General features: G+C 33.6%; 2 protein-coding genes across 4 annotated transcripts; both read left to right on the forward strand.

Moving 5' to 3' along the window:
* Positions 1–281: 281 nt before the first annotated feature.
* LOC133817725 (zinc finger CCCH domain-containing protein 17) lies at positions 282–5,105 on the forward strand. 3 transcript variants are annotated; one of them, XM_062250310.1, is made up of 5 exons: positions 282–464; positions 746–829; positions 1,465–1,762; positions 2,514–2,624; positions 2,820–5,105. In XM_062250310.1, exons 3-5 carry the CDS (start codon positions 1,610–1,612, stop codon positions 4,773–4,775), a joined length of 2,220 nt encoding a protein of 739 aa, XP_062106294.1. In that variant the 5' UTR covers positions 282–464; positions 746–829; positions 1,465–1,609; the 3' UTR covers positions 4,776–5,105. The 3 variants fall into 3 exon arrangements, with proteins under 3 accessions (XP_062106294.1, XP_062106293.1, XP_062106295.1); XM_062250309.1 differs by having other exon boundaries at positions 1,507–1,762; XM_062250311.1 differs by having other exon boundaries at positions 1,565–1,762.
* A 2,452-nt stretch (positions 5,106–7,557) lies between these two features.
* On the forward strand, positions 7,558–11,992 carry LOC133817726 (ubiquitin receptor RAD23d-like). Its single transcript, XM_062250312.1, has 12 exons — positions 7,558–7,771; positions 8,212–8,373; positions 8,606–8,659; positions 9,198–9,277; positions 9,407–9,481; positions 9,568–9,745; positions 10,371–10,535; positions 10,655–10,720; positions 10,824–10,871; positions 10,974–11,083; positions 11,172–11,250; positions 11,654–11,992. Exons 1-12 carry the CDS (start codon positions 7,706–7,708, stop codon positions 11,774–11,776), a joined length of 1,206 nt encoding a protein of 401 aa, XP_062106296.1. The 5' UTR covers positions 7,558–7,705; the 3' UTR covers positions 11,777–11,992.
* The last annotated feature ends 2,325 nt before the right edge of the window (positions 11,993–14,317 follow it).

Consider the following 14,317-nt stretch of genomic DNA (forward strand, 5'->3'; position numbering starts at 1 on the left):
TGTCCTTTTTGGTCATTTCGGCACAGAAACTAAACGCGATAGATTCACTTGTTTACTTGCTTCTCTTGTCTCCCTTTCATTAACACAACCCAAATATGAATGGCCTCCGCTTTTTACTGAACTAGCCCTTTTTCACTCTCCGGTCTCCGTACCCAAAATAATAGATCACAACAAAAAATATAAAATAAAATATTTATATTTGCACGTGCCTTGCACGTGTTATGCCCAATTGATTACCTTTGTTATGTTTTGCATTGTTCATCATAAATCGAATGGTCAGTTTTCAACTGATCCGACGGTGGATGTCTCTTTTCAGAGTTTCAGAAGTAGGTGGATGAGACAAGAGTAGCCTCACGGCCCTAAAGAGCTTTCTCTCTCCCTTCTCGGCTGTTTTTCTCCACTTCTTCCTCATCTTCATCTTCTTCCAGCTCAGATCTGCTGCTCCTGTAATCTGCGAAATTAGGGTAAAATTTTCAGTTCTTGAAACTTTAAACTCCTGTAGATTCGATTTCTCTTCCATCGATTTCCACTATTTTGTTCTAAATCAGGAGGATATTCTCTGTCGTTTATTTACTTTCCCTTGTGTGGATTTTTTTTTTTGATAAATCCCTTCTGTGGATTTATATTTATGTATGTATGTATTTGTATACATATATGTATGTATGCTTCTTTTAGTCTTTGTATTTTTGTGGATTTTTTGTAATTTTAATTTTAATAAGTTGCTTATAATAACCCCTCTTTTCAGATTCGATAGACGGCGGCTATTCTCGAATTCTCTCTGTCTCTCTCTCCTAGGGTTTATTTTTCAACTCAGACATATTGTTGTAAGGTATTAATCTTCGTGATTTTCTTCTGAAAATTATGTATGTATTCCAAGATCTGCTATGCCACGGCTCTGATTTTTTTGGTCTTTGATTTATTTCTCTCTATGCCTTGAATTTACCTCTTTTGTTTTCTTCGATCGGGAACTTCGTTGGCTGAATATCTTGATTTAAGGTCATTATAATACGGTGTAGTTACATAATTTGTTCTTAGATGTTGGAGGGGATAATTTTTTCAGAGCTTTATTGGGGCTTAAACTACTTTGAATCTCATTACTTTTTGAGGCACGATAACTGATGCTGTACTATTGATCGTCTAACATAGATGTTGCTTATCTATGAGAATGTATTGGCAGCACCCTTTAAGATGAGCATAGGTCTTTGGGTTTTAACTAATTCTCTCTCTAATTTGGTACTTTGACGATCCCTGGCTACAATCCCAGGGACATCATAAACTGTACCAGCGATTCCTACTTTTTTCACTTTTTGAAAGAAGGGCAGAGACTAAATCTTTTCTTGCTTTCTTTCTTTTTTTGTTTGCATTGTGATTTGACTGACTCCTATATCGATTATTATGGTTTTTTATGATTGACTGTTTAATTTTAAAGTTGATAGTGTATTAATAAGTTGATTGTTGTAACAGAATTATCAGTTTATCTGACATTATTTGTGATCTCTGTGGAAGCTTTGAGATTGGATTTGCACCCATTTTTTTCTCACTTGAAAAGATTGATTAAATCAAGGGCAAGCCTCAACCACTCTTCGAGATTCTAGTTGAACAAACCGCCATGGTAGCGGGCACACAGCAACAGCCACAACAACTCCAGCTGCAAACTCAGCCACCACAACAACAGCAACAGCCTATTTCTGCTGAGGAGGAGGCCTTGAAGAGAAATACTGATTGCGTATACTTTCTTGCTTCGCCTCTCACATGTAAAAAGGTAGTATATTGACTTCTTTATTTGGTCTTATTGTACTGCAAGGTTTTGTTCGTTTGTATCCTTTAAATCCTGGCTTTTTTCTTCTTTGAAATTGTATCTGTTTGGTAAATCTATTTTTGAATTAGTTGGAATCTAGCTGGCTGGGATTTCTGGCCACAGGTACAAAGCTAAGAATACAAATATACAATTACTAACGTTGTAAGTTATATTTTGCGATAGTTGTTTGGGGAAATAAATGTTTTGATCTGAAGGAATTGAGATTTTTTTTCTCATATTTTTTAGATGTATATCCTATCTGATGATTTATTTACATCATTTTTCTCAATTATATCGATCTTAGTATGTTGAATTCTGATGAAAGGAAATCCTGATTCGAGTTGTCATTGTAGGACACACATGATTGCAACCATGAATGTGTAATTCTTTTTTGTTGCTGTTGTTATATTTACCTGGTGTAGTTGCATATTATAGTTTACTTGATTCTATCATCTTCATTTCCTTCAAATCAGAGCAGCAGCAGTCTGTTATTTGTTCTTAATTATTGTTCATCAAACAGATACTTGTCAGAATAAAATGAAAAAGGCAACACCTTTATGTTTATCTTGTTGTCCCTATAATTTTTTTTCCTTTCTTTTTGTACCTGCTCACCTACAATAGATCATGCTCATTCCTTGAAGGATTTTACTTAAATGCTTACCCGGTATTGTACATTTTTGTTCTTAATTCAGTTCCCTTTCATTCTTTGCATCAGGGAAGTGAATGTGAATATCGCCATAGTGAATATGCTCGGATCAATCCCAGGGACTGTTGGTATTGGTTGAATGGTAACTGCTTGAATCCAAAATGCTCGTTCCGACATCCAGTAAGTTTTTTTCCCCTAGTTGTACTAAGCATACTTTTCTTTTACATTGTACTTCTTCTTTAAATTGGTTTAAAATTGACCACTGGTTATGTGATATAAGTTTTTATTTTTCATCCAATAGCTCTATGGTCAAAGCATCTAATAGTTGTTTTATGATAATTTTGCTTACCCTTTCTGTTTTTGGTGTTCTTTCAGCCTCTTGATGGTCTATTGGGGACCCAAGCAACACCTTCGGCACCTTCAGTTGGATCTGGACCCCCCTCATCACAGACTGCAACGGCATCGGTTGCAGCTGGTACTCAGAACTCTAGTAAGCAGCCTGTTCCCTGCATATTTTTCCAAAAGGGTTGTTGTATGAAAGGAGATAAATGTGCCTTTTTGCATGGACCAAATAGTACACCTAGTATGAAAGTCCCACAGCCGTCTGCTCCTACATTTGGTTCTGAGCCATCCATTGTTAAGAAAGCTTTTGATGGCCTTCAAAAGTGCACTCAAGAGCAAAGGATTCCCCAGGCAAATAGCTCGAAGTTAGTTGGAGTACCACCAAAAGCTAATCATACTCTGAAGGTTGAAACTGCTCCTTCTAGAAATGGAGTTAGCTTTGAGAGGATCACCCCATCAGTCAAGGCATTTGATGATGAGTCTCTTAGATGCAAGACGGTGAATACTCCTGTTATTAATGGAAACTTAACAAGTAGGTCCAGTCGTTCACATATAGTTAATGTATCAGATGATAATAGCTTTCAGAATGGTAAGGATGCGGACGAGTTCTTAAGGGAATCATCTCCTGGTTTTGATGTTCTTGTTGATGATGAGCTTAGAGATCCTGAATATTTTCACGGCGAAGATCAATACAGAAGAGGTCATGATGGAAGGAACTTAAACTCGATGGATGAATATGATATGGAAAAGCCTGCTGATTATGGTACTGCTGCTGATATTGATCGAGAAAGGTTTCGTGATTCACATGGGTATGACTCTTATGATCACATGCAAGGGCAGTATGCTTGGGACCATCACAGGGTTTCATCTGAGAGGTTGTTAGTTGGACCAGCTCATTTTGATAGAAGGGGTTATCGTAAGTCTCATAGTCCAGATAACATTATTGAGTCAGATCTTAGGCATCGATTATCCAAGCACAGGAGAGTTGATGGTTTGAGATCTGTCATCAATCATGATCATGCTGTCAACAATCATGTCGATGACCGAAATTATAGGGGTTCTTCACGAAGAGATTCACACCAAAAATCACAACATGAGGGCCCACTTGGTAGTCGCTTTCGAGGTAGAATAAAACTTCCTGGAGGATCCTCTTCTGTCAATAGTGGGGATTTGTCCCTTGACAGAGAATTTGATAGGAGTAGGAGTCGGGGCAGATTGTCTCCGAGCAGGCCTCAAATCTCTACCAACCAAGGAAGGTTTAGGGACAGATTAAAAGGGAAAGCCCAGGATGATTACAGTAATCAGGATAGCAATTTCAGGGGTTTGCGTCAGAGGAGAGATGACATGGATGATGACAGCATAGGTTTTAGTGGTCCAAAGCGTCTGTCAGAATTAAAGGTAGGGCGGGTTACAGAAACTAAGGAGCAATCACACCTTGGAAAGCGTAAAAATACAAGGATGGAGGTTTCTCAGCATTCTGAAGATCTTTCATTTGAAGGACCAAAGCCTCTCAGTGAGATTCTGAAGAGAAAAAGAGGAGGGGCTGAATCAGCAGCCTTTGGAAGTGGAAATTCTGTCACTGAAGAAGATAATCAGAGAGAGAATAGGGAAATCAATCAAGGTGACTTCAAGGGGAATAGGTGTACTGTTTCTAAACAAGGAAATAGTGCGTTAAGCAATGAAGGAGAATCCAAGTCTGCAACTGCTGAGGTAGTTGGAATAGAACATAAAGCCGAGGGCTCTAATGTGTTGTCTTCTGAAGCCCCTAATGTCAATGATGAAGTCGAAGATGGGATGATCTATGATGAAACAATAGACGACCAGGAGTTCGAAGTTGAAGACCAAGCCCATGGGGAATATGATTATGAACAAGGTGAGGAGGGGGAGTATGACGGTGAGAATGTGGAAGGTGAAGAGATATACTATGAAGAGGAAGAGGGCGAGGGCGATGATGACTTTGCTAAGAAGATTGGTGTGGTATTCTCGTGAACAATGAAGATTCACAAAAGAGAACTTCCTACCAAATACCAATTTCTGTAATCACCGTGTGTGGACATTCAATTAGGTGGGTCGGTTCTTAATTACAGCATAGTTGCTGTGGATTTTCTTTGTAGAAGTAGAGATATCAAGGTGTTTTTGTTCCTTGTCTTTAGTAAAAAACATTTTGATTGTATTTAAATCTTAATTGAATGGGATTTTCTCAATGCTCCAGGAATTTTGCTGTGCCCTCCTGTAAAAGTTGCATGACAAGTGCACGGTTGTAATAGTAGAAAGATAATAAGAAGATAGCTATTTACTGTGGTTCTTTTTTTTCGCTTATTAGCAGTACTTACTCTTCTATTTTTTCCTTCTTTATTTCCTGTTTTTTTTATATACATTTATATGATGAATTACTATTAGTGAAATTAGACTAAAAGAGGTGGAAATAAAGATAATATAATTCTATTCGCAAATCACTTTATGTTGCCACCTCCACTATGCAATTTTTTTTATACAATTTATGGTGTTTTGACAGCACTCTTTTAAGCAAAAATATTGTTCAAAACAGCTTTAGTAAAATTATATTCACATTTTACTTTATAAATAATAAATCGATTTTTTTTTTTGTTAATTGGCTTGTCAATCCATTTTGGGTATAGATGATATGGATGTATAACAGGGCTATGGCATGAGAAAGAATACTTTGATTTGTGTGTTCTATTTTGAGTTAAATTAATTTCATTTGTTTCTATTATTTTTGTACCACGACTTTTGTTTTAAATATTTTCTTTAGTGAAATGGGTATATTATATATGATTGGACGGATCTATAAAAAAACTATTATTGGAGAAAATTTTAAAAATTGTATTGAATATCTCTTTAATAAGTGTGTAGATAACGGAAATTTTTGGTTTTAACGGTTTTTTATTTTTTTTAATGTTAACTTTAATAGAATATTCTTATATTTAACAGAATATTCTTATATTTAACAATAGTTTGTAAGCACTTAAACTTAAATAAAATAAAATAAATAATTAAAAAATTAAAATATGATATTTTTGAGATATTTTACAATGATAATTATTTAAAAATAATAAATAATTAAACAAATTAAAATATAATATTTTTAAGATATTTTACAATGATAATTATTTTAAAATAATAAATAATTAAGCAAATTAAAATATGATATTTTTGAGATATTTTACAATGATAATTATTTAAAAATAATAAAATCATTCGTTTTATAACTTAAATAAAATTTAATTAAATTTAAAATTAAAAAAACTAGAATAATATCATATTAAACATATAATATAATCTATTGTGAATTAGCAACAAATTGTTTTTTTTTTTTTTTAAAACTAGCAATAAACTTAAATTTAAAATTAACGTATAATATTTAATATTATATTAAACATATAATATATAATCTCTTGTTGTCACTCCCAAATTCAAAAACTAGAACAAACATAAACTTAAACAAAAATAAATAAATTATTTAATTAAAATAAGATATTTATTTCAAAATTTATATGACATTAGTATAAATTTAATAAAAATAATTAATAAATTCTATAAATAAAATTAAGCAAACGTGCATATTGCACGTTGTTTGTATCTAGTACAGAATATATGTATAATAAAAAAAATATTAAGTACATAAAATATACAAATAAAAGACACTATAAATATTTATGTAAAAAGCTAAATAAAAAAATTCAACTAGCATAATAATAAAAAATTTAAACAAAAAATATTAAAATGTAAATATATATATTGAAAACTTAAAATAAAAAAAGTCACTCACAATGAAAACTTAAAATAAATTTGTACTATACTGAATCAGTCAATGTTGCTATGTATTTAAATCCACATTGTGTCATTTAAGTTTTTTTAGCACAAAATTAAAAAGAACAAAATAAATCTTATTAGAATCAGTAAAATACTCATGCCAGCTATATTTTAATACTTAAAAAAATAAAGTGTTATTATTATTTTTATATATGATTTAACCACTTCTCCATTTTATAATTATTTTGTTTTGAATCAAATTTATAGCAATAATGATTTGTTTACTAAGTACAAACTTATGTAGAATATTTTGAAGAGATACTATTACTTTGGACTTACTTATTGTAATTTGTTCAATCAAAATCTAAGATTATGTGTGGGAGGAATGTGTGAGAAGAAGGAAGAAGAGCCTGATGAATAGAGAATTTACAAAGAATAAAATAAAGAGTAGAATAGGTTGAGAAATTAATTACTCGTTTAACATAAAATTAGAATGGTGAAGAGGAAATTAATTATTAAAATTATTATTTTATATTTTTAATATAAATATTTATTAATTTTAAAAGAATATATATATTATTTATATAATATTTTTTTTATATTTTTCTTGTATCCCTCCAAATTGAATTTTGAAGCTTTGAGGGAGAAGGTCACTCTCTGTCACTGCTGTCCCTCCACCCCTGTCCATCAATCCATCTCTACTCCCTATCAAATATGGTGTAAACTTTTTTATTAATCAAATCAAAATATTATGAATTTTGACATAGTATATATTCAATCTCATATATATATATATATGATGGAATCCCAATGGCATTTTGGAGACAATATCTAAAATCTAATCCAATCTTTTGGCGACACGTACTGATATTACCCTACAAGTTTCCACGTGGCTATCCCTAAAGGAGATTCCAAACCTACTAACATAGATGTTACCATAACCTGACCATACCCAATTCTCTTTATATTTTATATATATATAAACAAGAATCTACAAGACTCTCACTGCTTTCTGCAAATTTACTTTTTGTGGTGACTCGATTTTCTCTCTCCGTCTTTCTCTGGTCGAGAAAAGGTTTCGCCGGCGGCAATCGTCCTTATCGCCGGGGAATCACAACGGTGATATTTTCTCGTCGTAGAAGAAGATGAAGGTTTTCGTAAAAACACTCAAGGGTACTAACTTCCCGATCGAAGTGAACCCCCAAGATTCGGTACGATACATAGCCTTATAGTTTAATAGGTCGATAGAAGAAATAGTCTATAGATGCCCTGATTATTTTTGGGTAATTGGATACGGTTTTGAGTTATTAGGGTTTTGGTGTCGACTAGGGTTTTTTCCTTTCGATTTCGCGTTTTTTGATTACATGGTTTATTTGTTGAAAGATTGTGACTCTATTTATGACTTCATGAAATCGGTTTTGATTGGTCCGCTCCGAATTTGATAGGTATAGTGTTTGCAGGACTGTACGGATGTTGTTCTGTATTTGACTTTTATTGACGTTTTGAGGAGTGGGTGTGGATAAATTATATCAAGGGTCTAATTGTAGTCTTAAGATTACAGTATATTGTACGCTTCACCTTTCTGCTTATTGCGTCTAATGCTTTATTGTTTTTGTTGCTGTTGCTGTTGCTGCTGCTGTTTATTTTCTAGGTTGTTGATGTTAAGAAAAACATAGAGGCGGTACAGGGTGCCGACGTTTACCCTGCGTCTCAACAGATGCTTATTCATCAAGGGAAAGTTCTTAAGGATACGACTACTCTCGAAGAAAATGCAGTTGCTGAGAACAGTTTTATAGTCATCATGCTGACTAAGGTGTGTGTTTTTTCTCATGTGGACTTTTGCTTGTCTTTCGTGTTTGATTGATCAAAGGATGGAAAGAATTCAGGGCAATGTGGTTTGTTGATATTTTAATTTATTGGTAGGAGAGACTAATATATTTTGAATCAGTTCTATTTAATCATTTCTTATTCTGATTTGATCAATGCAAGAGTATGTTAAGTATGTCAATTGCTCTGACTTTCTAACTTATGCTAAAACAATGTAGACAAAGGCAGCACCGAGCGGAGCCTCAAGTGCATCAGGGGTAGCCGTAAGCCAGGTAAGTACAAAGCCAGTGGCTCAGCCTTACAAGATTTAGTCTCTCCCAATCTTCATTTAAGTGGATGGAGCATGAAGATATTATATATTTCATTTTCTTTCTCCCAAGTTTATGATGAGTTTTCCAAGAAGCATGAGTTGTCTGCGTAAACTTTGAAGAAGAAAGAAATGTCCAGCATTTGTTAATTGATATATTAGACATGGGCTATAAGGAAAATAACTTAATCAGAAATTTAATACACGGATATGTGTTGATTGAGATACTAGACATGAACTATCAATTTTTCTTTTTTTATTATTATTAACATTGTAATAGTAGTAGCTTGATTGAAATTTTCTGTAGAGAAGATAATTTTCATTACCACTTGATTCTTTGTACATTTTCTTCTGAATTTGTACAGATTAAATAAATCTATTTATATCATCTTATACCATCTTGCAAAAGTGTATTACTGAGGACTGCTTGCAGATTTATAATTTGCTGAAAATAGTAACTGTTCGCAATGTGACCTATCTTTTTGAGCTATTTGTTTTTGTAGGCTCAACCTGTTAGTGCTCCTACTCCAATGGCAACCATACCATCTACAACTTCTCAGACTCCCGCCTCAGCTGTGGCACAGTGAGTTTTTTTTTCCTCTTTAATTGATAGTGTTACTCTATATACATTTAAAACCAGTTCCTCAAGGCATGCACTGTTCCTATAATGATCAATATTTTTTTTTCCCTCTGCATTGGTTAAATTGTGCAGGCCGCAGTCTGTTCCAGAACCTGCTCCTGCAGTAGCTGCTGCTGCAGCTACTCCAGTAACTCCTACTGCTGCTTCGTGAGTAATTTTTCTAAGCTGTATAATAATTTCATTTAATCTTTGATGAAGGTCTTGTTTTCTTATTTGTATTTGGGTTTTTGCAGTTCTGAATCTGATGTGTATGGCCAAGCTGCATCAAATCTTGTTGCAGGAAGTGGTTTGGAGTCTACTATTCAACAGATTCTTGATATGGGTGGAGGAAGTTGGGACCGGGATACAGTTGTTCGTGCTTTACGTGCTGCCTTCAACAACCCTGAAAGAGCTGTTGAATATTTATACTCTGTAAGCATTTATGCTATTTTTTTTACTCGTTCTCTATTTGTCCCTTGGCCTATTATCATTATTGTTATTATTAATAAATTTGAAATAGGCCTATTATTTGGTATAACATATTTTGAATTAAATTTTGCTGCTTCTGCTTTAGTGGAGATTATACTGGGTAATGACCTCTTATGAGTCAAAATGATGTTTTACAAGATTTTGTGAATGAAGTCATTTCTCTCCTGTCTGGTTTGAGTTTTTTTTTTTGGGTTTTTCATTAGAGGTTGTATGCATAGTAATGAATACAATACTGCATCATTGAATATATTCATAAGCCATCTTTCCTCAATAAAATCTATTATGTCATCAGAAAATTACACCATGTACAGTTGCACTTGTACTAGTGTTCAGGTTCCTCTGTACTCCAATATCTATGGAACTGCTTTATTATAATTACATTATTATATCAATTTAAATTTATTATTTTGTATGAGTTTGCTCAAACCGTGTACTGTTTTTCTTCTATATGTGGTTTTTATTACATGAAAAATAATATTTTTGAAAGGTTAATATTCTTCGGAGGTTTATTGTAAGAGACATTCTTTGTTGATGACACTGTGAAGTTGACATAGATGTTATGCATCAGGGAATTCCTGAACAGGCAGATGTTCCACCAGTTGCCCAAGTTGCCCAAGTTCCTGCTCAGGCAGCAGCAAACTCCCCAGGAATCATTCCTCCGGTGCAAGCATCACAACCTGCTGCTGCACCTGCTGTTGGCCCTAATGCAAATCCACTGGATCTCTTCCCACAGGTAGCTATTGTTCTACCCCTTAACTTTTGAATTCTTCCCTCAGATAGATGCTCCTTTGAAGTTTGAATTGTATTATATGAACAGCTAATTAATAAAATATATTACTATTCTTGAATCAGGGCCTACCAAATGTGGGTGCAAATGCTGGTGCTGGCAATTTGGATTTTCTCCGAAACAGTCAACAGGTACTTTTTTTTTCCTTTTTTTTTTCTCTGATCCATATGGAGCTTTACTCTTTTTTATTGCTGTAGTCATGGTTGAAGTTTTTTTCTCTAACTTTCATTGTAGTTCCAAGCATTGCGAGCTATGGTGCAAGCAAACCCTCAAATTCTGCAGGTTAGGCTCCTCATAAAGAAACAAAATGCCTGTTGATAGCTTGGTCATTTTGGTGGCTGACAGACACTAAATAGTACTCATGCTACACTTATTGTTTTGCAGCCTATGCTTCAAGAGCTAGGGAAACAAAATCCACATCTTGTGCGTCTCATACAAGAGCATCAGGCTGATTTTTTGCGCCTGATAAATGAACCTGTCGAGGGAGGAGAAGGGTGAGATGAATGCGGTTTTTTTTATTATTTATCAGTTTTTGTTATCTACTTGACACAGGCTAATTTTTCATTTTTATTATACTATCAGGAACGTTCTGAGCCAGATGGCTTCAGCCATGCCACAGGCTGTGACTGTAACTCCTGAGGAGCGGGCAGCCATTGAACGTGTATGTTTCTAATCTTTGTTTAACCTCTGTGTAGTCCCTCTCTTGTTCGTGATTTTCTTAAGACTTTCATTAGAATTCTTCTGAACGTAATCCCTTCCGGGAGAGGAGGAATTTGAGTTTTGGTCTCTGTTCAAGTGAAATCTCTTTGATAAGAATTATACACATATATATAATGATATGTGTACCCAAAATATGCACTCAAACATTCACTGCTTTTTAAAATAGTGGGTCTCAGTTTTAATAAATGTGGCCAAACTGTCACGTCACTTGTGTAATGTTTTGGTGTACATATCATTACTCATATATAATATATATATAGAGAGAGAGAGAGAGAGTGTCAAGTAATATGGGTCATTGTATGAATTAATATATCTTTATGGTCTTATATTTTTTTTTGTTGTAGCTGGAAGCTATGGGATTCGATAGAGCCATAGTATTGGAAGTTTACTTTGCATGCAACAAAAATGAGGAACTGGCTGCCAACTATCTTTTGGATCACATGCACGAGTTCGAAGATGAACAATAGCCGATTGATTTTTTATTTATGTTTTCGGCTTTATTTGTTTTATTTTCTACAACTGCTACTACGACAAGAAAATTGGTCAGATAAATTATTTAGGGTGTTTAAATTCTGATTTCTTCTCTTCCAAATATAGCTTCTTGAGAATTCCTCAAATATTGGTTTCTATTTAGATATAATTTTTCTTTTGAACACGAAACAAAGTTCTACTTGTTTTTCTTATTTAACAAAATTTAATACTTTTGCAACTTGACATTTTTATGAAACCAACAAAACGATGTTGGCAATTTGTTTTGGGAACTTCTTGTTTTTTCAGAGATGGACCATAAAACGCGTCTCATTCATTTTTTGGAAAAACCAATGATGTTAAGTTCCTTCCTCATCCCTCTACTTTTGCTTTCCAAACAACCAAATCATCTTATTAAGTTCACTTGGACCTAATGATGTGATTAACAAGGACATGGCTTAAGAAATTGTTTTGTAGTAACCTTTCATAATTTTAAAAGTCAGTCAAATTTGCAACGATTTAGTGACCTTTGCAAACCAAGCAAGAGATGAGTCTCAACATCAGTACTTGGCAAATTGTATCCAAAAAAGTTGAAATAAATAAATAAATAAAGAGTACATAATTTCAGGTTTCTTTTAATACCATTTTGAAATTTGAGCTGATGGTTTGAAATTTAAAGTCCAAAATACTATTAAAAGAAAATCAGAATGATCCAAAATGTATACATAAAATTAAGGCATCGAATCTCAAATATGTTTAAAAAAATTCTCCCACGCACCATCATCAACCACCACATCCACATAAAGTACTATTAAGAAAGACATTAAAATAATTGATCTTACTGGAAAGTTCTTCTACGCATATGGTGGCAATGAGGTGACCTTCATTTACAAATATTTATGATATTTAATTAGAACTAAAAAAATGACATTAATTACATATTTTTGTCAAAGTTTAAAGGGGAGGGAGGGGTTATAGTCCAAATATCTTAATTTCGGCTACTTTTTGCTTGTTTCTTCTTCCAAAGTTTGTTTTTGTTGAAAATTACATTCCGCTGCGTACTATTCTGTTCATTTGAAAATGTGTAGCATAGATAGTTTACTCGAAGCTAAAGCAAACTCTATGGCTTGTAGTTACTAACCAACAAGGTTCTTGCATCATGGACATTCCTCAAAAGGGTACCTTACCTGTTGCTGTGAAAAACTTGTAAGACATATAAGGTTCATTCTCTATGAAGATGAATAAAAAGAGGAAACCAAAGGAGTCAAATATAATTTGTAGAGACCATTTGAATAAAAACAATTTCCAATAACTTTGGAGTCAAACATATTGTCAATTTTATAATTTGCAAAAAGAAACGAATATTGTTGTTTATCCAAAAGCGGAAGCGAAACTAAATTTTTCTTAAAAGTAGGAACATAAAAAGTATTGTTCAAAACAAGCTTAAAACTAGTATATAATTCAAGAATAAAGGTGCCAACAGAACAAACTTTAACTCCAACATCGTTTCCTACTTTAAGTTTTGACTCTTTCTGATTTGGTTTCCTGAGATCCCTTAGCCTCTGATTGTTTTTTCTTCTTTTCTAGCCAAATCTTAAATTTGTGACAATCAGTTCTTCTATGACTCATTTTATCACAAAAGAAACACTTAACATTAGCATACTTCGATTGGGCATTCTCCTTTTTCTTTCCATTGTTATGCTCCTTTTTATTATCAGTGTTCTTAGGAGTGTTGTTCCTCTTATTTTTGAATCTCCATTTTACTTTATTTGGCTTGAGGTGAGAAACATAATGAGCTCACTCATTTTTCTCATTTTTTAGCTTGCTTTCCTCGACCACATACTTCGAAATTAGGTCATTTATGCTCCATGTTCGATTATAAGTGTTGTAGGCTGTCTTAATAAGACAGAAAGATGCAGGAAGAGCATTGAGAGCATAATGAATAATATAAGAATCAGGTAGAGGAATCTTACGATATTTTAGCTTTGACTAAACATTGACAATTTTCAGAATGAAGTCCATTACTCATTTAGTTTCATCATACTTGATGGTTTGAATCTCATCCATAAGAGATCTAGTTTCTGCATTCTCACCAGTGTCATACAATTTTCCCACATTAGTTAAAAATTCTTTGGCATTAGTTGTCTCAGACAGACCACTCAAAAGATGTTCAGGAATCGATCTTTTCATAGCTATAAGACTGGGACGATTTGACTTTTCCCATTGTGCGTGAAGAGTTCTATGGGCAGCAGTGCTCGCATCAGTAAGAGCAGTAGGTTGATCTTCACGCATGCATAGGTCCAAGTCCATGATTCCAAAACTAAAATTCACATCTCGTTTCGACTTTTTGTAGTTGGACCCTGTCAGAATTTGAATTGAAGCATTGTTGTTGTTCACAGAAAAAGAAACTACAAGATAAAAGAAAAATAACAAAACTTGAAGAAACTATGAGCATATCAAGAAAATATATAAATAGAATCAAGATGGTCATCACAAACTCCCATTTGGGGTGAGAATATAACACAAATGTGATCTATTTC

The sequence above is a fragment of the Humulus lupulus genome, chromosome 2, assembly GCF_963169125.1.
Source record: "Humulus lupulus chromosome 2, drHumLupu1.1, whole genome shotgun sequence".
Lineage (NCBI taxonomy): Eukaryota > Viridiplantae > Streptophyta > Magnoliopsida > Rosales > Cannabaceae > Humulus > Humulus lupulus.